Source organism: Carcharhinus amblyrhynchos, chromosome 12, assembly GCF_965287045.1.
Source record: "Carcharhinus amblyrhynchos chromosome 12, sCarAmb.v2.hapA, whole genome shotgun sequence".
In the NCBI taxonomy this organism is placed as follows: Eukaryota; Metazoa; Chordata; class Chondrichthyes; order Carcharhiniformes; family Carcharhinidae; genus Carcharhinus; species Carcharhinus amblyrhynchos.
Window position 1 is genome coordinate 74,017,741 of NC_137335.1, and position 23,174 is coordinate 74,040,914.

General features: G+C 46.2%; 1 protein-coding gene across 7 annotated transcripts in view; it reads left to right on the forward strand.

Annotated features, from left to right (window-relative positions):
* The window catches only part of rasgrp3 (RAS guanyl releasing protein 3 (calcium and DAG-regulated)), a 116,294-nt gene that overhangs the window by 61,427 nt on the left and 31,693 nt on the right, over window positions 1-23,174 (forward strand). For all 7 annotated transcript variants that reach the window (XM_080200731.1, XM_080200727.1, XM_080200732.1 and 4 more), the window contains 8 exons: window positions 255-357; window positions 1,655-1,717; window positions 3,627-3,758; window positions 6,108-6,258; window positions 8,370-8,543; window positions 15,898-16,014; window positions 18,505-18,780; window positions 19,702-19,782. In XM_080200731.1, the coding sequence (XP_080056857.1) occupies window positions 255-357; window positions 1,655-1,717; window positions 3,627-3,758; window positions 6,108-6,258; window positions 8,370-8,543; window positions 15,898-16,014; window positions 18,505-18,780; window positions 19,702-19,782 (1,097 nt within the window). The remainder of the gene's footprint in view (window positions 1-254; window positions 358-1,654; window positions 1,718-3,626; window positions 3,759-6,107; window positions 6,259-8,369; window positions 8,544-15,897; window positions 16,015-18,504; window positions 18,781-19,701; window positions 19,783-23,174) is intronic.

Consider the following 23,174-nt stretch of genomic DNA (forward strand, 5'->3'; position numbering starts at 1 on the left):
AATAAGTGCTGGCCAGACAGCGACGCTCATGTCCCAGGAATGAGTTAAAAAAAAATGTGGCTCTGATTCAGTTTGAGTGTTGGTGCTTGAGGACACTATGGAAGAATTAAAAGGAAAGATAGACATCGATGTTTATGGGGCAGGTATAGTCACTAAAATGATGCAGGAATTGAATGACTCCTGATATTCTAAGTGTATTTTCTTTGTGCTGACTTGCTTGTGTACCGTGTCTAACTTGTTGACTTCCCTTTCAGATAATGAAGGAGAGATGGTCAATAGCCAGGTGCCAAGGATGGTTCTCTTAATGCATCGATGGTACCTGCCATCCACTGAACTGGCAGGAAAGCTTCTGTTGATATATCCTTTCCACCTTTATTCAGATATATCAGAATTATAATTGTTCATTCAAGCCAAAAATTGGCCAAAGCTCTGACGAAGGATCATCCAGACTTGAAACGTCAGCTCTATTCTCTGTCCACAGATTTGACTTGATTTATTATTGTCACATGTATTGGTATACAGTGAAAAATATTGTTTCTTGTGCACTATACAAAGCATACTCTTCATAGGGTATATAGGGGAGAAGGAGAGGGCAGCATAGTGCCACAGTTGGTAGCACTGTGCCTTACAGTGCCAGGGACCTGGGTTCCATTCTGGCATTGGATCACTGTCTGTGTGGAGTTTGCATGTTCTCCCGTTTCTGCATTAGTCTCCCCTGGGTGCTCCGGTTTCCTCCCACAGTCCAAAGATTAGGTTAGGTTGATTGGCCATGCTAAGTTGCCCCTTAGTGTCAGGGGGATTAGTAGTAAACATGTGGGGTTATGGGGATAGGGCCTGGGTGGGATTGAGATTGGTGCAGACTCGATGGGCCAAATGGCCTCCTTCTGCACTGTAGGAATTCTGAGTTAGTGCAGAATATAGTGTTACAATCATAGCTAGGGTGTCGAGAAACTTCAGCTTCATATACGGTAGGTCCATTCAAATGTCTGATGGCAGCATGGAAGAAGCTGTTCTTGAGTCGGCTGGTACATGATCTCAGACTTTTGTATCTTTTTCACGAAGGACAAAGATGGAAGAGAGAATATCCAGGATGCGTGGGGTCCTTAATTATGCTGGCTGCTTTGTCGAGGCATCAGGGAGTGTAAACAGAATCAGTGGATAGGAGGCTGGTTCGCCCCTCGATCCTGGTCCGCTATTAAGAAAATGAAGGGGGGAGGATTTCCCAAATTTCCCATCCCTGTGGCATGTTTTCTGGTGGCAGAAGTGGCTCACCATTGGCTAGTGGGGGTGGGGGTTCTTCCAATCCTGCTAACATCAATGGTGTTCTCTATGGTTTGCCAGAGGATTGCCTTGCCCGGACGGGTCAGGGGGGAGAACCGGAAGATCCTGCCAATGGGGAAGAGCTGAAATTTCAGCTCCGTTGCTAGTCAGATTCTAACCTCTTGCCTACACACGGGGGTGTGGCAGAGTGTTAAACAGCATGTGTGACAGACGAGCCCTGATTTTTACCAGCACGCCCGCCCTGAAATCGGGGTAGGTGAGGCTCACGAAACGGCATTCTCCGTTGGCCTTGGGAGCGGTCTTACGAGCCTCAGACAGGCGTGATGGTAAAATTCCGGCCACGGTATCTTCCTGCTTTCCTTGACCTTCAAACGTATCAGGAAGCCTGCGGTGAAGACTGCAATGAGTTTCGGCTCAAAATCTGCCACCTAATGAGGTAAGGAGCTGAGAAGCAGTGTGAGCGTGATTATTGGCTAAGCGTTATTGCAGCACGCACTAAAGCTCTTTTCATGAGTCTTGGGATCAATGGCATCGGTGTTTAGCTTCACAGGAAAAGAGAGTAAGACCTGCAGTTTTCTCAGTGTTGCTAGATACCAGCAAGGGACAATCCTCAGAGGGACAATAGCTCACCGGATAGCCATTATTCATACGCTGAGGTAGTAAATATTGGCGGAATCCTTGACAAAGGATTCACACCAGATAGTGAAGTCAAAACGAAGAGAGCTTCCTGCTGAGAGTCTTTGTCCAGTGTCAACATTTCTCATGTATTCAAGAAGTGCTGGACATAACACTTGGGGCAAAAGAGATCAAAGGTTATGGGGAGAAAGCAGGATTAGGTTATTGAGTTGGATGTTCAGCCATGATTATGATGAATGGCGGAACAGGTTCAAAGAGTCAAATGGCCTCCTCCTGCTCCTATCTTATGTTTCTATGCATGTCCCGTCTTTCATCTATCCACTACTTATACTTTTTGCAATGACTTGATTTGGTTTATTATTGTCACATGTATTGGGATACAGTGAAAAGTATTGTTCCTTGTGTGCTATACAGACAAAGCATACCATTCATAGTACATAGGGGAGAAGGAAAGGAGAGAGTGCAGAATGTAGCGTTACAGTCATAGATAGGGCGCAGAAAAGATCAATTTAATGCAAGGTAAGTCCTTTCAAATGTCTGGTGGCAGTTGGTGTTCTTGAGTCAGTTGATACGTGATCTCAGACGTTTGTATCTTTTTACCAACAGAGGAATGTGGAAGAGAGAATGTCCAGGGTGCGTAGGGTCCTTAATTATGCTGGCTGCTTTGCCAAGGCAGCAGGAAGTGTAGACAGAGTCAATGGATGGGAGGCTGGCTTGTGTGATGGACTGGGCTACGTTCATGATCCTTTGTAGTTTCTTGCAGTCTTGGTCAGAGCAGGAGCCATACTAAGCTGTGATACATCTGGAAAGGATGTTTTCTCTGGCGCATCTGTAAAAATTGGTGAGAGTCATAGCGGATGTGCCAAATTTCCTTGGTTGATATGTTCAGCATGAGTTCAAATGGGGAATAGTGTGAGCAGCAGAAGGCCTCTGCTGCTCTTGTCCCTGTTGGAGTCGTGCTTCAGCTAAAACAAGGTCCTGCTGAGACCAGACCAGGGGTAACGAGAGCACCTCTGGGCACCGGAGAGATTAAACAAAAGAAGGCAGCATTCCCTGAAATTCAGAGGTTAAGGGAGTTGATTGACGTTTTCAGGGTATGAAAGGAAACTGGAATGGGGAGGTTGGGGAAGACAGTGGGGCAATGGGAGATTCTCTGGCCTCCCCTTGGCGTGTTTCTCGTGGACGAAAGCAGCTGTCCGTGGAATTTCTCTTGAGGGAGGGGGGGCTGCATCTCGTGTTGCTGGGAAACCCATCACAGGAGTGCGTTGTTGGCGGGACCAGAAGATCCCGCCAGCATGAACAGCTGGAAAATTCCAGCCAACATCTGCTTGTGAAGAAATCTTGGTTGGAGGGGGCTAAAGGATTGAGGAATGAAATTCGAGAAAACGTTTTCACACAAAATGTTGCACAAAGTTGGAACTTTCTTCCTTAAACTGGAAACGGGATCAACTGTTAATTTTAAACAGCAATTGGTAGATTTTTGTGAGCCTAATGGATTGGGGTCAGAGGCAGGTATGCAGAGTCAGCTCACAGCTTAGCCACAGTCTCACTGCACGGCTGGACAGGTTCTAGGGGCTAAATAACAATCGGTTCAGGAAATTATATGGACCGAGTGTGATTAGCAAAGACACTTGCTTTTCCTTTCAGGCAATCACTTGTCAAACCAAACCTTGTAAACTGACCTATCTCTCTGCATGTTGGATGCACAGGTACTGGATTTCGGAATTCCCTGCCGAGTTTAATTTGGATCTAGGTTTGATCCGTCTGACGGAGGAATTTCGGGAATTAGCCAGCCAGCTGGGATGTGAAGAACACAGTAAACTCATCGACATCTCCAGCATGTAAGAAAGCCTCTTCGCTTCCTCAGTTTAAATACCTGGCAGTCAGCACGCACAGTGGACACTGATCAATGAAATGGTGTCTTGTATGTTAAGAGTGACGGATGTTTAGTTGAAATGATCATTTTGCACGTTCAGAGCGTGTCTCTATAATGTGACAATGTCCACATGTGTGGTGATTGTCCCTTTATGGGCAACACAGCAGAGTAAGGGTCACATGGCCTGAGTGACCAATCAGGACCACCTCAGGGGGTGGGCACTCTTAGGCAGGAGATGTGGAGAAAGCAAACTGCAACCGTGAGGCAATTCTGAACAACTCTTAATTCATAAATACTTTGTGTTCATGAATTAAGTCTGTCAAAATGCAATTGGTGGCAGTTGAGGGTGGCGAGTGTCTGAAACAAGCTGCCAGAGGTGGTAGTAGAGGTGGGTACAACTTTGTCTTTTAAAAAGCATTCAGACAGTTACATGGATAAGATGGGTAAAGAGGAAAATAGGCCAAACGTGAGCAACTGGGACTGGCTTAGTGGCTTAAAAAAGAGGGCAGCATGGGCAAGTTGGGCCGAGGGGCCTGTTTCCATGCTGTAAACTTCTATGACGCTCAGTCATGTGAACATTACTCTGCTGTGTTGCTCTAAAGGGTCAATCACCACACCTTACTTCAAAAAAAAAAATACCTCACTGGCTCTAAGGTTCTTTGTGGCATCCTGAGGTGGTGAAAGGTGCTATATAAATTCAACTTCATCTTCTGGAGTGGCATACAAATGCCATCATTCTCTTCACTGCCTAAACAATTCTACCTTCTGTGGTCTGAGTGCATTAATATGGGAGGTAGATGGTGAGTCCATGGGAGCTATTGGCCATGTTGCCTAGAAAACTGCTCAACAGTACTTGCGACTGTCACATTTCGTAATGGCACCCGGCACAGTGCGTGTGCTTGATGTGGGATTTTACTGATGGGTTAGGGTGTCCTGTGGTGTTGAAGAGCTGTATGTTACTAAGTTCTAATGGGCCAAAAAGCAGAATGCCAGAGAACTCGATGGGCTGAAAGGCCTCTTTCTACACTGTAGGGATTCTGTGACAAGATCCTTTGTTAGGAACTCTTTACAGTAAGGACAATAATTACGAGTGCCCTGGAGGTTTTACCAGGTGAAAAGAAGATTAAAATAAAAGCTGGGACGTTCCGGTTCCCGTTGCGTGGATATCGCGAGGCAGCCAAAGGTCCATTGACATCGGCAAGACAGGAAGATCCTGTCGGCAGGCAGGGCTGGAAGATCCCGCCAAAGATTTGCATTTATATAGCGCCTTTCATGATCTCAGAATGTCCTTAAGTGCTTTGCAGTCAGTGTAATATTTCTGAAGTGTAGCCATTGTCATAAGGAAATGTACAGCAAGCTCCCACCAGCTGTGAAATAAGTGACCAGATCACAAGCTTCAGGTTTTAGTTCAGCGCTGTGCTTGAATAGCAACTTAATTATGTGTTAGATCATCTGTAGTGGACCCTGAACCCATCACTTTCCGACTCCACTCAGTGTGGAATCCACAAAACTGAGGCTATGACATTGCGTTTCCCAAATGTGGCCTTTTCCAGCCGCACAACCATTTGACCTCCCCAGAGTACTGACAAAACCCATGAGAAACATTCTTATTGTGCTGAAGAGTTCATCCTCAAAAAAAAAAATCACTTTCGCACAACGTGTGCAAAAATACAAAACCTTAAATTATAGAATCACGAGCTTTCGCAGCACTGCTCCTTCATCAGATAAAGCAGTAGCACTCTGAAAGCTCGTGATTCCAAATAAACCTGTTGGATTTTAACCTGGTGTTGTGAGACTTCTTACTGAGCCCACCCCAGTACATCTCCACATCATGGCTAATTTATAGGTGCCTCCTATTTCTCACGTCTACTATAATTAACAAGTTTTCTTACTTTAAAAATGTTGTTAGGTCTCACATAGTTGTGATTTTGAATGGGGGAGTGTTGATCTCCTTTGGTTCACAAGAGCGCAGCTGGCAATGCTGCATTCTCATACTGGACACATTCACTACACGCACACATGCAATTTTACCATGACCAATCCATGTGCATGTTTTGAAAGCCCCTTCATGTCCACTGGTCCTGAAAAGTGCTTCATAACTGCAAATCTTTTTTAATTTTAACGTGATAATGCGAGGCTACGCAACGTTTATTTAAGAGGGCGACAGAGATGGAGCTGGAGAATGGGACTAGCTGGGTAGCTCTTTCAGTAGGCAGTATCTACACGATGGGCTGAATGGCCTCATTCTGTGCTGTACAGTTCTATGATTCTGATCTTAACCAATCTGCTAACGCTAATTTGACTTTTCAAACAGTCCGTCCTACGACTGGATGAGACGTGTGACTCAGCGTAAGAAGATCTCGAAGAAGAAGGGGAAAGCTTCTTTGCTATTCGATCACTTGGAGCCTCTCGAGTTGGCCGAACACCTTTCCTTCCTGGAGTACAAATCCTTTCGGCGGATCTCGGTCAGTCAGCCTCAGTCTCAGAGAATTTGTCGTTTGTTGTGTTTAATTGTCAAATGTCACCGCTCCCCCAAATGAGAACACTTGTGTGCTGAGTATCACGCTGACATAGTTAGGAAGAGATGGGTGTGGTTTGTAACCCCAATGTAACACATTCTCAAACACCATCAGGAGGCCGGGGCTGCGGGAACACCCACCTCACATCACCAACTGAGGACAGAGCAAACCAGGCTGGGCCAATCTTACACGGCTTTGTCTCCCAGGCAAAGGTACATGCCCAGGAGACAGTCACCTAACAATATTACTAAGTGGAGGCAGCTTCTCCAATACTGCTTGGTTTTATAGACAAAACAATCGATCACCAAACATGTTCGGCATGGTGGTTTGCATTGCTGCCTCATAGCGCCAGGGTTTGATTCCCGGCTTGGTTCGTTGTCAATGTGGACTTTGCACATTCTCCCTGTGTCTGCATGGATTTCCTCCAGGTGCTCTGGTTTCCTCCCAAGATCCAAATATGGATTGACCTTGCTAAATTGCCCCTTAGTGCCAGGGGAATTAGAAAGACCAATATGTGGGGTTACGAGGATAGTGCCTGGGTGGGATTGTGGTCAGTGCAGACTTGATGGGCTGAATAGCCGTCTTCTGCACTGTAGGGATTCTGTGATTCTGGGAGTGGCATTTAGAGGTGTTAGAGACCGGTTCAGAAACTCCAAGGTATGTCCTGAAGTTAATGTAGATTCCAACTATTTTTGATGTTGGCATTGGGGCGGCATGGTGTCACAGTGGTTAGCACTGCTGCCTCTCAGCACCAGGGACCCAAACTTGCACCACTGTCTGTGTGGAGTCTGCATGTTCTCTCTGTGTCTGTGTGGGTTTTCTCTGGGTGCTCCGGTTTCCTGCCACAGTCCAAAGATGTGCAGGTTAGGTGGATTGGCCATGCTAATTTGCCCTTTAGTGTCGGGAGGGGGCAAGCGAGGGTAAATGCGTGGGGTTACGGGGATAAGGCCTAGGTGGGATTGTTGTCGGTGCAGACTTGATGGGCTGTGTGGTCTCCTTCAGCACTGTAGAGATTCTATTCTATGATTAGTGTGAGAATAACGTGTTTCACTCCAGATGAGATTCTGTTGACCCACTAAGAAACTTTCATTAAAACAAACTTTATTCAACACGTCAGTGATGATATAACAAAATAATTAACATAACTTTTACCAATTGAAATACTTAAATATGACAAGGTACAATTTTTAAACTGCTAGTCTGTCCCTACTAATTCCAATTTAAACAATATTTCCCTTAGACATAAACTCTTCTTCAGAATCAGTTAGCAAGATGCACGGACTTATGTGAATTCCCAGTCCTCCAGCCTTTTAACCCCTGTGGACAGGGATACCAGTCTTTTGACACTCAAACAGCAGCCTCCAGAGGAAAACCTGTCTTCACACAACAGAAATACAGTGAGCGAGTGAAATTTGGAGAGCGGCCTAAAGATGGCTGATACCAGCTAATGGTGGGACTGGAAAATCCCATCTTAGATTTCAAATCCAGATTTTATTAATTTAATTCAAAATCCCTCAGCGCAGTGGGATTTGAACCTGCTTTTTCTAGTGACTTCTCCACAATGCCATTCCCTCCTGCAACACCAAGTGCTTTTGTTTTTCCTGTGAGACAGTAAATGCAGTTTAAATTAATCCTGGATCCAGGCTGCAAATTGGCCTGTTATGGCCTATTTTACAGAAAGACCTGAATGCCAGTGACGACTCGAAACTAGCTGGTTTTATCCAGCTTAATGAGCTTAGACTGATCTTATTGCTGTGTCCACGAGCAGAGGGAGCTGTCAACAGCCTTGTAACTGGCAGTGGATCAATATAATAAGGGTCATTTGCCATGCAGTTCTGTGAAAAATGAATCATTTCTACCAATTTGAGATGTTACTCTCCAATCCAGTCCTGAAACCAGTCTGCAGGAACATTCATTATTACATTGGGAAGGACAGAGAACTGTACTTAGTGCAGGCCCTCAACTTTCTATCAAAAAAAAAGCTTTGGCAAATTGGTAAGACAAATTGAGAAGTCTCCTGACCTTTGATTAACTCTGGAAATGGTGATTTCTTGTAGTTTACAGATTATCAGAGTTACGTCACACATCGCTGCCTAATGGATAATCCAACCCTTGAGAGGTCCATCGCACTGTTTAATGGCATTTCCCAGTGGCTGCAGCTGATGGTTCTGAGCAAGCAGACACCTGTGCAAAGGGCTGAAGTCATCACTAAGTTCATTAATGTGGCCCAGGTGAGTAACAGATAGCAACAATGCTTGTGGTTATATTGGTTTCACAATCTCCACTGTGCGCGTCTCATTCAGCACGTACCGGGAAGTATTGGAGTGGTGCACAGAAGCAAGGCTGGCACTGCTGCATTCCTGAAGGAACAACTGATAAACATTTAGGTTGGAATAGGGAGAGCTAGGCACAGCACAGTGCTTAGCACTGCTGCCACACAGAGCCAGGGACCTGGGTTTGATTCCTGGCTTGCGTCACTATCTTTGCAGGGTCTGCGTGTTCTCCCAGTGTCTGCAAGGCTTTCCTCTGGGCGCCCCGTTTTCTACCCACAGTCCAAAAGACGTGCTGGTTAGATGCATGGGCCATGCTAAATTCTCCCTCAGTGTACCTGAACAGGTGCCAGAGTGTGGTGACCAGAGGATTTTTACAGTAACTTCATTGCTGTGTTAGTGTAAGCTTACTTGTGACACTAATAAATAAACTTTAACTTTAAACATTATAGATAACTCCAGGAGTGAGTTGGCACAGGCCTCGTGGACTGAATGGCCTCCTTTGTGTGGTTATAGAAGAGGTTTTCCTACCCAAGGAGAAGTAGCTAATCTCTATCTCAATCCATGGGTACGCTGTTTGAAAATTTATCACCCATAGGGAAGCAGTGCGGGCCTCAAAAATTGTTCTGCAAAATCTTGACGATTTTTCCATAGTCCAGCACCATCCTGCAGTTGAAGCCAAAGTCACGTTACAATACTATGATTTGAGAGATATGGATAGCCTGAGAGGATCGAACAATTTCAGCAAATGTCACAGCAAAACTCACACGGGGCGTCACAAAAGAGACAATGTCAGACGCTGTGCAAGACCTTAGAGGACTCGGAGGAACTGATTGAAGGTGTCGTTGAAGAAATCAGTTTTGAGGAGATTTCTGAAGTTGGAGAGCATGGGCAGTAGGCTTTAGAAAAGGAATTTGAGGAGGGGGACAAAACAGAGGAAAGCTCTGCCAGCCATGCTGGGGAGGAGATTCTAGACGGAAGAGGAAGTACGCTTTGACAGGGCTTGATGGGATAGCTAATCTTTGGAGGGAATTCTAAGTGAGAATGAAGATTTTGAATTCAGTGCGTTTGGGAACCAGGGGAAGTCAAGCAAGCAGTTGGTGATAGATGAGTATGATTTATAGGTAGGTCACAAGTGGCAGTACGATTTGGCGTTTTCTGAGGTCCAGAAGTCCGAGAGGAAATGTTGTTGCTGGAGGTGATAAGCTGTGTCTCTACAGAGGCCAGGCTGACTAGGGATGGAGGTGGAAATGGGCTGCCTTACTGAAGTAATCAACAGGGATCTTGACTGCTGGCTTGTGCCCGTGGCACCATGCCTCTTTCCAAAAGGGCCTGTCAAAGGAGACTCTAAAATCCTAGGGTCAGAGAGCAGTGGCAATTTGTACATTCACGGAATCTGCCTAACTCGCCCTGTCTCCTGAAATTAATTCTATGGGTGGGATTTTATGGTCTTGTTCATCCCGAAACCGTAAAATACCGCCTGAGGTCAACGGACCTTTCCATTGTCCTCTCCCTCGCCTGTTCCGATTCCCACGGTGGGCGGGATGGTAAAATTCTGGCCTATATATTTTCTCTCGGGGATCATTCAGTAAAAATGCTGAATGAACCTGTTCAACATCACTCTGCTTACGTTCAGTGACTTTCCTTGGCTGTGCAAGAACCATTCTGTTCCCTGGGGATCATTTAACTTTCCGTCTCATACGCAGCAAAGTACTTCTCCATCTGTTTGGAGTATCTTGATTTCACACGTCAGTGAATATTTTACCAAAAGGGAAAGGTCAAATCCTGGCCTAAAACGTGCATTACCTCAGCAAGTGGTTGTTGAAACCCTGGGGCTAAAGTTGCCCCAAATAAGTAGGGCAGGAGGTACCTGGAGGTTCTGCAGGCCAAGACTTTCTTTCCCAGATATTGCCCCTTTCCCCAATTCCACAGAAAGAGTCTGTTCAATACTCCAGCTAGGCAGCCCGCACCTCTGAAGGCCCAAGGCTGCTCTGACAAAGTGGCAATTTGCCCTTCAGAGGGACACTATCAAGGCCCTTATCCAGTAAAGAGGTAGGTCATGAAACATGTCCTTTATACTAGCCAGTAATTTCCTCAAAATTGATCCTAATTTTGTAATGTTTCCAGAATTTCCTGCTTCATCGAATCCCTACAGTGCAGAAGGAGGCCATTTTACCCATTGAGTCTGAGAATAATCCCATCCAGGCCCTATCCTTGTAACCCCAGACCTGTTCCCCATAACCCCAAGTATTGACTGTGCTAATCCCCCTAACCTACACATCTTGGAACACTAAAGGGCAATTTAGCATGGCCAATCCACCTAACCCGCACATCTTTGGAGTGTGGGAGGAAACCAGAGCACCCGGAGGAAACCCATGCAGACACGGGGAGAATGTGCACACTCCACACAGCCACCCAAGGCTGGAATTGAACCTGGGTCTCTGGTGCTGTGAGGCAGCAATGCTTGCCACTCTGCCGCCCAGGTCAATAGACCTGCCCATTGTCTACCCCTTGCCTGCTCCAATTCCCGTGGCGGGCAGGATGGTAAAATTCTGGCTTATGTCTTTATTTGTCACAAAATATTGACTGACTGATATCTGTTGAGCCTAAGGATTGAGGATTCAGTAGCAACTCATCAAGGCTCCTTTGGCAGCACCTCCCAACCCTCTGACCTCTACCACCCACAAAGACAACAGCAACAGATGCAGTGGAATGCCACTATCTGCACCTTCCTCTCCAAGCCACACACCATCCTGACTTGGAATTCTATTACTGATCCCTCACTCTCGCTGGGATTAAATCCTGGAAACTTCTTCCCAATGGCACTGTAGGTGAATTCACAAACTGCAGCAGGTTAAGAAGGCAGTTCACCGCCACCTTCTCAAGGCCAATTAGGAATGGACAACAAATGTTAACATTGCTCACGATGCCCGCATCTCATGAATGAATAAAGGAAAAGTATTGTAAACACATCGAGGGTTCAGAGATGTTAATTGACATGAAGGATGTTAAACTATGAAGGTAAGCAGATCTCAAGCTGTTCAGTTTGCTTTTTTTTCAGGGAAGATAAGGGAACTTTTGTATTCCATAAACTCAGAAATCCACATGTACTGACCAGAGGAACAGAGCCCATAACGGAAGAATCTGTTCTTTCTTTGATTTGATTTATTGTCACATGTATTAGTGTACAGTGAAAAGTATTGTTTCTTGCGCGCTGTGCAGACAAAACACACTGTTCATTGAGAAGGAAAAGAGTGTGTGCAGAATGTAGTGTTACAGTCATAGCGAGGGTGTAGAGAAAGGTCAACTTACTGTGAGGTAGGTCCATTCAAAAGTCTGATGGCAGCAGGGAAGGAGCTGTTCTTGAGTCAATTGGTACATGACCTCAGGCTTTCATATCCTTTTCCCGACGGAAGAAGGTGGAAGACAGTATGTCCGGGGTGTGTGGGGTCTTTTATTATGTTGGCTGTTTTGCCGAGGTAGTGGGAAGTGTAGACTGAGTCAATGGATGGGAGGCTGGTTTACGTGATGGATTGGGCTACGTTCACGACCTTTTGTAGTTCCTTGCAGTCTTGGACGGAGCAGAAGCCATACCAAGCTGTGATTCAACCAGAAAGGATGCTTTCTATGGCGCACCTGCGCTACTCGTTCTGTCGCGGTGCTTGAACTTATGGAGGAATGTGGACAGTTTTACAGATTTTAAGTGGGCTTAAAACAGAGGGTTAGGGATACACAATTGAAAGAAACTTTGGACAGCAAGGGGGAGTGAAAGAGTGAATTGTGGGGATGTGGAATGCACTAATGGAGCTGGCAATTGAAACAAGGACCATCTCAACTTTTAATAGCTGAAGGAAAGGCAGTGAAAAGGTGACAGGAACAAAGTAGGTCATGTGGTTAGAACTGGGCATGTGTGGAAGTTAAACACTAAACTGGATCTTGTTTGCATGATGTAATCTCTACCTAGTATATGAACTCCAGGTGAAGCAGCCTTGGTGAATGGAATAGCTCTTTCTGACTTCCTGTGTACTTTTTCTGGGATTTGAATATAAGAAAGTATTAATTGTGTATTGTGGCTGTTCATGTATAGCCAATATAGCACACACAAAAGTAAAGAACCCTCTGTTGGCATTAGGTCATCTGGTGGAAAAATATAATGTGGGATTTTCTGGTCTTGTTTGCCCCAAAACTGGAGAATCCCACCCGAGGTGAATGAATCTTTGTGTGTGTGTGTGTGTGTCCCAGCCCCCCACTACGATCCCCATGGTGGGTGGGACAAGCGAATTCCCCCCATAATGTTATAGCTGCAATGAAATGCGCCCTAATTAATTAGTAGGACGTTTATCTGGTTACATTTGTTGATGGAACAACACACTGGATTGTGTGACAGCCGTGTTGTGAGATAAGATTGGGTGAGGAAAGTTGTGGTTTCTTATCTGACCTTTGGCTGAACAGTTAGTGGAGTATTCCTTTATTTGTTTGTTCTCGGGTGTTTCCTGTCTTTTCTCCTCTGCTTTGTGTTACGTAGCAGGAAATGGGCCCGGGGTAAGGAAATGGGAAGAAGTGACACAGATAGGGATGAGTAATACATGTTGGAGTGGTTTGAATTGAAAGTCCTCAAGCAAAGCTTTCCTGGTCGAGGGTTTGTTAGACGCAGGCGTTTGGACAGACTCTGTGAACCCCTGGCCAGAGAATTCCTGGGAGGGGGAGTCCTCTGGCTTCCCAGCCGCAGATTTCTCGGCGGCCGGAGATAGAATGCTGTTCGCTGTCAGTGGGATTTCCCACCCCACACCGCTGAGAAATCCGCAGGAGCGATGCACTGCCGGCGAGACTGGAGAATCCCACTGGCGTAAACGGCCAGAGAATCCTCCCCCCCCCCCCCCCCCCCCCTGCCGGAAACCTGGCCTGAGAACAAGGCAAATGAATATCTTGGCCGGGTTACCCTTCCTCTCCAATCAGGCAACTTAACATCCACATGAAGAGTGTAAATAATTCATTCATAAATACGTCCTGTGGAAGGGCAGCCTTAGACCTCCAAGGAAGTTAGCGCTCAGAACTCTTTGCTATCACTCTAGCACAGATGGCCCTGGGTTTAAGTCCCACTCCAGCAGGGAACAGCCGTAGAAGAAATGTTCGTGTCCTGGCCTGTCTGTCACGTTGCTAATCAGTCTACAAATCTCTCCACTATTTCACGCTGCCCTTCAAGGGAAACAGTGACCAGTTAAACAAACGGTCCCAATCCTTCAGACATATTACTGTGTCACATCACTAAAGTATCGACGCTGACCGGGGTGCCTGATTCAAAGCTTCGTTGACATCCCAAGTTGGAAATTTGGGCTGCAGTTTTCCGGCCATTCCCGGAGGTGGGATCTTCCAGTCCCACTGAAGGTGAGCCTGTCACAGGTTTCCTGGTGGGAGTGCGGGGGTGGGGGGTTGTGGGGGAGGTGTTGCCCATATAATGGGAAACCCACCAGCCAATAGCAGGCTGCCTTTGCGCCTGTGAAACCAGCCATGGCAGGGTGGGGGTGGGGAGCGGGGACACCTGCTGTTTAGGTTTACATGTGTGAATGCCATGAGGCTCAAAAGAGTGAACCTAAAAAGGCACTTATTATCTTTGAGGGTTGATGTTGAGACTAATAATAGGCCACGATATCAGTGGCAGTAAACTAACTGGAACAGTTTATTAACATGTCTTTACCTTAGCACAGTCAGCACAAGAGTGACTCTACCCAGGGTGGAGCTTGAGTCCCAGGTCACCTGAGCCAATTCTCTTGAAGGTGCATGCCCCAAGAAGTCGCAATACATAGAAATAGATAGAATTCTAAAGTGCAGAAAGAGGCCATTCAGCCCATTGAATCTGCACTGACTTCAGTCCCACCCAGGCCCTATCCCCATAACAGTATACAGTCACCCTAGCTAGCCTCCCCTGGACACTAAGGGGCAATTTAGCATGGCCAATCCACCTAACCTGCACAACTTTGGGATGCGGAAAGAAATCGGAGCACCTGGAGGAAACCCACACAGGCACGAGGAGAATGTGCAAACTCCGCACAGACAGTGACCAAGCCGGGAATCGAATCTGGGTCCCTGGCGCTGTGAAGAAGCAGTGCTAATCATTCTGCTGCTCATATAGTAGGAATTCCCTGACTTTCCTGAATTTTCAGTTGAGACATTGAAACACAAGGGACGGGATTATACGGCTTCGCTGGAGGGAGACTGGAAAATCCCACCTGAGTCAATGGACATTTCTGTTGTCCGCCTCTCCCCGCTCTGATTCTGTGGCGGACGGGGCAGTAGAATTCCACAAAGGAGTTGTCGTGGTAACAGAGGCAGTGTGGAGGAGCTCACAGAGTTTGCTGCCACTTGGTTGTCTATCTACAGGCCGTCCTAGGAAAATATCAAACTGTAGCCAGCAGCTGAGAACAAAATGGCTCAGCAAAAGCTGTGGGGTCAAAATATGTATTTAATGACCCGTGAAGATAAGGGGCTGGGTTTTCCAGCAAACTTTGAGGCTCTGACATCAGAACCAATTGGGGGTTCCCGAGCCTGCACTTACCATCAGTGAGATCAGCAGCTCAGCCTTTCAGGAGGCAGCTTCCTGACTGGCCATTTCCATGTTTGGCACCTTATTAATGATGGGGTGTTGATGCCTATAACTACTTCCTTTCTGGAGCTGAGTGGCCTCTGTTCCTGCTGCTACGTTGCTACATTCTCATGTTCCTGTTTTAAATTCGGAATCATAGAATCCTACAGTGCAGAAGGAGGCCATTCGGCCCATCAAGTCAGCACTGACCACAAACCCACCCAGGTCCTGACCACATAACCCCAAGTATTTACCCTAGCTAGTCCCCCTGACACTAAGGGGTAATTTAGCATTGGCCAATCCAACTGATCTGCACATCTTTGGAACGTGGGAGGAAACTGGAGCACCTGGAGGAAACCCATGCAGACATGGGGAGAATGTGCAAACTCCACACAGACAATGACCCGAGCCGGGAATCGAAGCTGGGTCCTTGGCGCTGTGACGCAGCAGTGCTAGCCGCTGTGTCACCTATGGAATCCATGAACCCTATTTCCCAGCATAGTCTGTGCGCCACATGATCCAGTTCTGCTCAGGGAAATGGGTCTGGCCATACCAAGTTTCTGTCATGCTAGGAGCTTCTGGTCTGATACTTGTCCCCGAATATTAATCTGTGATTGGGAGGGGTCGGGAGTACTATACAATTATTGGCCTGTCGTATTTTTTGATGTAATGCGGAAGTGTGGATGCATTGTTACATCTTTCACAAACGGTCTTGTTTTGCCACATCTATTTCAGAATTTACTCCAACTCCAGAATTTCAATACCTTAATGGCTGTCGTGGGAGGCTTAAGCCACAGTGCCATTTCCCGCCTAAAGGAAACTTGCTCACATCTTGCTCCTGAAGTTACAAAGGTAAAGTAACCAGTTTCATAAAAATACAAGAAAGAATGGGGAAGGGATAACCACGTGGTCCATCCCTTCTGTCAGAGTCGGGTGTGGTACATGTAGAGTTAACATCAGATTCAGCACCATACCGCCCATACACTGATCTGAGAAGGCAGATGAGCCAGGGTCAGCCTTGAGATGGATAGACTTAGGCTCGAGTCAGATTCATACTTTCTATGATAACAATGTATGCAAGTAGGGCGGCACAGTGGTTAGCACTGCTGCCTCACAGTGCCAGGGACTTGGGTTCAATTCCCAGCTTGGGTCACTGTGTGGAGTCTGCATGTTCTCCCCGTGTCTGCGTGGGTTTCGTCCAGGTGCTCTAGTTTCCTCCCACAGTCTGAAAGATGTGCTGGTTGGTTACATTTGGGCCGTGCTAAATTCTCCCTCAGTGTACCTGAACAGGGCCAGAGTGTGGCGATGGGGGATTTTCAGAATAACTTAATTGCAGTGTTAATGTAAGCCTAATTGCGATTCTAATAAACTTAAACTTAGATGGTTATGATTTGTTAGCATAAACTTGCTGCTAACACACCTTGGGCCACAAAGCCTTCTCATGGGGGCGAATTTAACTGTTCCGCCTGCTACGGGAATAGGAGTGGAAGAGGGGAAGACCATGGAAAGGTCTGTAGACCTTGGGTGGGATTTCCTGGTTTTGGGGCGAGCGAGGCTGAAAAACTGCCCACATAGTTTGAAGCAGAATTCTTCACTCTCGATGGCCCACCATCTGTCCTCGAATGAATTGTGCTGACCCCAATTAACCTCCCGACTGTTATTTGGTACAAATTCTCCCTTGGATATCCTCTTAAGTTCTGAAGTTTGCTCATGCTGGTAACTAGGTATCTGGTTAGATGGTCATTGAGGGTGTAACAGGGTTTCGTTATATTTACTGGGTATCTTGATTTTTACTTCACATTTCCATGTGTCCTTCCCCAGTCTCCTCCAAGGAAGACTGGCATGGTGGCACAATGATTAGTGGTGCTCTGGTTTCTTCCCACAGCCTAAAGATGTGTAGGTGCCTTGGCCATGTTAAATTGCCCCTTAGTGTCAGGGGGACTAGCTAGGGTAAATATAGGGGGTTACAGGGATAGGGCCTGGGTGGGATTGTTGTCAGTGCAGGCTTGATGGGCCGAAAGACCTCCTTCTGCACTGTAGGTGGGATTTCCTGGCCATGCTCACTCCAAAATCGGAAGCTTCCCCTCCGATTTCTACGGCGCGCGGAATGAGAAAAATCACCCCCTTATCACAAACCGAGGCCGGACTTAATCCACAAATTGTTTGAATTACAACTGTTAGCTGAAAGAATGGGTAAAGATTTGAAGTAGTTCTTGTCACAATACAAGAAGACCTTGTAACAAATGTGAGAGCAAATGATGGCCTTTTATGAGGTTAAAAATAATGCTTTTTTTTTGGACAGTGTTTCTCTGGAAACTGGGCCGTTGTCTAAGCCCAGAAAGGCTTTGATCTTAAAGTACATTTGCCTCCCGTTCATCTCACTTAGCAGTCTTTGTTGGAGTTGGTCTGAACACGTTTCCCTTTTAGTTTATTGCTCTCGAGCACAGACAGTTGAGGGAAACCAATTTCATTTCTTCTTTATACAGAGAGTTTGCCACCTGATATATCAGTTAAAGTGGTTCCTGTCCAATGGCGTGGAAGCCAGCTCGGATCACTTTGGTGTGTGGCACAGTGGTTAGTACTGCTGCCTCACAGTGCCAGGGACCCAGATTTGATTCCCCGCTTGGGTTACTCTCTGTGTGGAGTCTGTATGTTCTCCCCGTGTCTGCGTGGGTTTCCTCCAGGTGCTCCAGTTTCCTCAAAGACGTGTTGGGTAGGGACATTGGCCACGCTAAATTCTCTCTCCGTGTACCCAAACAGGTGCTGGAGTGTGGCAACTAGGGGATTTTCAGTTCATTACTGTGCTAATGTAAGCCTACCTGTGACACTAATAAATAAACTTTCAATTTATGTCGTTTATACATGAACTTGTTCACTCATTTATTATTCAAAGTGCTTAAAATATTTAATGGGCTCCTTTTGACTGCTCAGGAGTTAGACAGATGTTTAATTGGTAATGGGTTGAAGGGTTATGGGGAGAAAGCAGGGAAATGGGGATAAGCAGCATAGCAGACTCGATGGGCCGAATGGCCTAATTTCTGCTCCTACATCTTTTGAACCTGTATTTGTATAACTAATGGAAGCAACTGAAATGAGATGACGGTTTCTCAATTGTCCAGAATGTACCAGAATATCCTGCTCTGTTCATGTCTACATACAAAAATCTTCTTGTATCCATATTTACGGAAAAGGCTGGAAATGTTTCAATAAGTAACAGTATGTTTCAATTTGTGTCTAGCAAATGGTCAAGCTATTTAAAATGGAAAAGTTCTGTCTTGATTTAATGTGGCTTATGTATTTGGAGATTTTTCTTTCCATTATTGCCTCTGTTTTCTTTACTAGGCCTGGAATGAAATGACTGAACTGGTATCTTCCAACGGAAACTACTGCAACTACCGAAAGGCCTTTGCCGAGTGTGAGGGCTTCAAGATTCCCATTCTGGGAGTTCACTTGAAAGACCTGATTGCTGTCCATGTAGCTTTCCCAGACTGGATAGATGATAATAAAGTGAACATTGTTAAAATGCAGCAATTGTATGTAACATTTAGTGAACTGGTATCTCTTCAGGATGCAAATCCTCATTTAGAACCAAATATGGATTTAATACACCTCTTGACGGTAAGTTTGCACCAGTTAAGGTTGTCTCTCTGTACGTATGTGTGTATGAGTGGGTGGTCGGTTTAACTCAGTTGTCTGGTTGGCTGGTTAGCGATGCAGAGCGACGTCGACAGCGCGGGTTCGATTTCCCCAAGTGGCCGAGGTTATTCATGAAGGCACCAACTACTCACCTTTCCCTTTGCCTGAGGTGTGGTGATCCTCAGGTTAAATCACCACCAGTCAGCTCTCCCTCTCAAAGGGAGAGCAGCATATGGTCATCAACTTTACCTTTTATGCGCGTGTGCATGTGTAGATAGAGGTGTATACTTGTATGTGTATTTATGAGTATATGTGTGAGTGTATGTATACATATTTTTGTATCTTTTACATACATATACACACAAAGATACACACTTACACATGTATATGTGTGTATGTATGCGTACGTATATGTATACGTGTGTGTGTGTACCTATCTTGTGGATATGTATGTGCATGCATGTACATGTGTGTGTATATATGTATATATACATGTGTATGTGTACCTATCTTTGTGTGTATATGTATGTATACATGTGTGTGTGCGTGTATCAAATCTTTGTGAATATGTGTATATATACATGTATATGTAGGTGTGCATGTATTCATATTTGTGCACATGTACGTGTATCTGGTTGCAAATATGGGACTATGTATTTGGCTGTGGGTTTAAGACAATTCTGGATTTACTGGGGTTGATTTTCACTAACCCCCACTCTACCATGCTCGCTCCTGAGCAGCATTAGGATGGGAACACTCCATAGGTTGTGGCACTAAACTCAGCCCCTCCTGTTCCAGATATGCCCATCGGGTGGGTACAGGGTGGGTGCAAACCGGAGATTAGGATGATAATATTGTGGGAAATTTCAGTGATCATCAGAGATCCTTGTGTGTTTTGCACAGCTTTCTCTGGATCTATACTATACAGAGGATGAGATCTATGAATTGTCATTACTCCGAGAACCCAGGAATCCAAAATCGATGGTGAGTAGAGTTTTCATTTTCATGAGCAGCCAGACAGCTTGAAGCACTGCACAGTTAATGAAGTATTGAGCTGTTGTAGTGTTGGAAATGCGGCAGCTAATTTTACTGACTCACTGCTCTCACATATGGCAACGTGATAATGATCAGATAGTCTGCTTTAATTGTGAATGTTGATTTGAGGAATCAATCTTGGTCAGGACACTCGGGATAACTGCCCTGCTCTTCATCGTATCACGGGATTAGCTACATCCAGCTAAGCAGCCAAATGAGGCCCTGGTTTAGGCCTCGTAGAATCCCTACAATGTGGAAGGAGGCCATTCAGCCCATCGAATCTGCACTGACCACAATCCCACCCAGCCCCTATTGCCATAATCCCATGCATTTACCCCACTAATCTCCTTGACACTAAGGAGCAATTTACACAGCCAATCAACCTAACCCCGCACATTTTTGGACTGTGGGAAGAAGCCAGAGCACCTGGAGTAAACCCATGCAGACATGGGGAGAATGAACAAACTCCACACAGACAGTGACCCAAGCTGGGAATCGAACTCGAGTCCCTGGCGCTGTGAGGCAGCAGTGCTAACCACTGAGCCACCGTGCAGCCCTGAAAGATGACACCGTCATCACTGCAGCATTTCAATATTGAACTGGGGTTCAGCATGGATTTCAGTACTCGAGTCCTGGGGTGGGATTCAAATCCAGGGCCTTGTTTCTGAGGCCAGAGTGCTATAATCATGTCAAATCACGTCATGTTGTAGGTTTTCCTACAACCGAATCGGCCTAGGTTCAATGGATTTCACTCTCGCCTGAATCAGAGCACATGCAAGTGGCACTGAGGGTGGTTTCCCCACTGCCTGCGTGCTCCAGATGGCTGAGGGAACCAACCAATGCCCGCTGTTTAGGAAGTGGAGGTAGCTCTGTAACACCCACTCTCCAATCTCCAATTGGCCCTGCCCATTTCCTCCTTGTTCCTCTGTAGAAGGAGCAGATGGAGAAAACTGGAAAAAAAGATGCCTCTTTGGGCGATTTCCCTGGTCCTGGAATTCCTGTTGGGATCAAACTCTCCTCAGCACGTGACAGCTTGCTTGGTTTTGATTTGATTTATTATTGTCACATGTATTGAGGTACAGTGAAAAGTATTGTTTCTTGCACGCTTTACAGACAAAACATACCATTTATAGAGTACATAGGGGAGAAGGAAAGAAGAGGGTGTTGAATATATTATGTTGATCTTTCTGTTCACCCTGTCTGTAACACAATAAGATAGGCCCATTCAGGGAAGAAGTTTTCTTTTAAGTTTTTTAAGTTTATTTATTAGTGTCACAAATAGGCTTACAACAAAGTTACTGTGAAAATCCCCTAGACAACACATTCCAGCGCCTGTTCGGGTACGCTGAGGGAGAATTTAGCATGGTCAATCCACCTAACCAGCATGTCTTTCAGACTGTGGGAGGAAACCAGAGCACCCAGAGGAAACCCATGCAGACATGGGGAGCATGTGCGAACTTCACACAGACAGTGACCTGAGCTGGGAATCAAACCCAGGCCCCGGTGCTGTGAGGCAGTATTGTTAACTACTGTGCCAGCATGTGTTCTTGACTCAGTTGGTATGTGGTCTCAGACTTTTGTATCTTTTTCCAGAAGGAAGAAAGCAAAAGAGAGGATGTCTGGGGTGTGTGGGGTCTTTGATTATGCTGGCTGTTTTTCTGAGGCAGCGGGAAATGTCTAGAAACAAGCCAGTCCTGAGGCAGGCTAACAAGAACTTCAGGATTAGGGATCTATCTGTCCCCTCCACCCACTTACAATCCCTGATGATAGCGGTGTAGTAACTTCAAAGGCAACTTGTTATGGCTTCAGTTTATAAAGGGATTACTGCCAACAATATTTATATACGCACACAAACACGGATCAAACAGAACTGTAAAACACGTCTACACTCCTCTGTTCCTTCACTCCAACTGAGATTCCTCCCCAACCCAGGATGCGTGCCCTTGTACCCGATTGACTCATTTTCCAGCACTGTTTCTCCACAGGGTATGGATTGATCACATGGCCCCTGTGATTACCGCACCCCCCCCCCCCCCCCCACCACCTCTTAACGGAGCCATGCTGCCAAATGCGGAAATCTTGTGCAGCTGCCTTGCGGTCATTTCCTGGAGCTGTGCTAACATTGTGGGCGGCACGGTGGCACAGTGGTTAGCACTGCTGCCTCACAGTGCCAGGATCCCGGGTTCAATTCCCAGCTGGGTCACTGTCCATGCGGAGTTTGCAGATACTCCGTGCCTGCGTGGGTTTCCTCCGGGTGCTCCGGGTTCCTCCCATGGTCCGAAAGATGCGCGGATTAGGTGGATTAGCCATGTTAAATTGCCTCTTAGCCTCAGGGGGAGTAGGTAGGGTTGTGGGGATTGGGATTGTGGTCAGTGCAGAATCGGTGGGCTGAATGGCCTCCTGTAGAGATTCTGTGATTCACTCACAGGGATCTCGTTAAATTTGATGAAAGGTTCAAACCAAATTTTTTTTTTAAATTTAAGACTGTCCTGCTCACTCTTAGTGTAGGTAGAGCAGAGTGTCACACACATCCAGAATGAAAACTACAACATGCAGGAAATACTCAGCAGCTCCGGCAGTTTCTGTGGAGAGGGGAACAAAGAGTTTTGGGTCAACAGCATGTTTTACCGCAATGAAAGCTTTCTGTTGTGTCGGCACCATTGACAGAGTTGAATGGTAGAAGAGTGAGCACAGTTAGAAGGGGAAGGGAGTTAGGTGTACGAGGGAGAAAGGAATTAAAGGATATGTCATGTCAGCTGAGGGTAAGATGCAGTAAGGAGGGAGGAGATCGCGTGGAGCAAAGTACTATTGTGGGAACACCCTGACTCTGTGCTGGAGCACTGCTGCCTCACAGTGCCAAGGGCCCGGGTTCGATTCCGGCCTCGGGTCACTGTCTGTGTGGAGTTTGCACATTTTCCCCTTGTCTGCATGGCTTTCCTCCAGGTGCTCCGGCTTCCTCCCACACTCCAGAGATGTGAGGGTTAGGTGGATTGGCCATGCTAAATTGTCCCTTAGTGTCAGGGAGAATAGCAGGGTAGATACATGGGGTTACGGTAATAGGGTGGTATTGTGGTCAGTGCAGACTTAATGGGCCAAATGGCCTCCTTCTGCACTGCAGGGATTCTGTGAAACACTATATAATACAATATTGCGTAATGCATTGGGATGAATTTGGGATATGCCAGAGAAAGTGGTGGAGTCAGATACAATAGCAACATTTAAAAAATGTTTGGATAAGTACATGGTGTGGGGAAAGGATTAGAGGGACATAGACCAAATGTGGGCAATTGGGACTGGGTGGGAGCCATGGACTGGCCGAAGGGCCTATTTTTGTGCTGTAT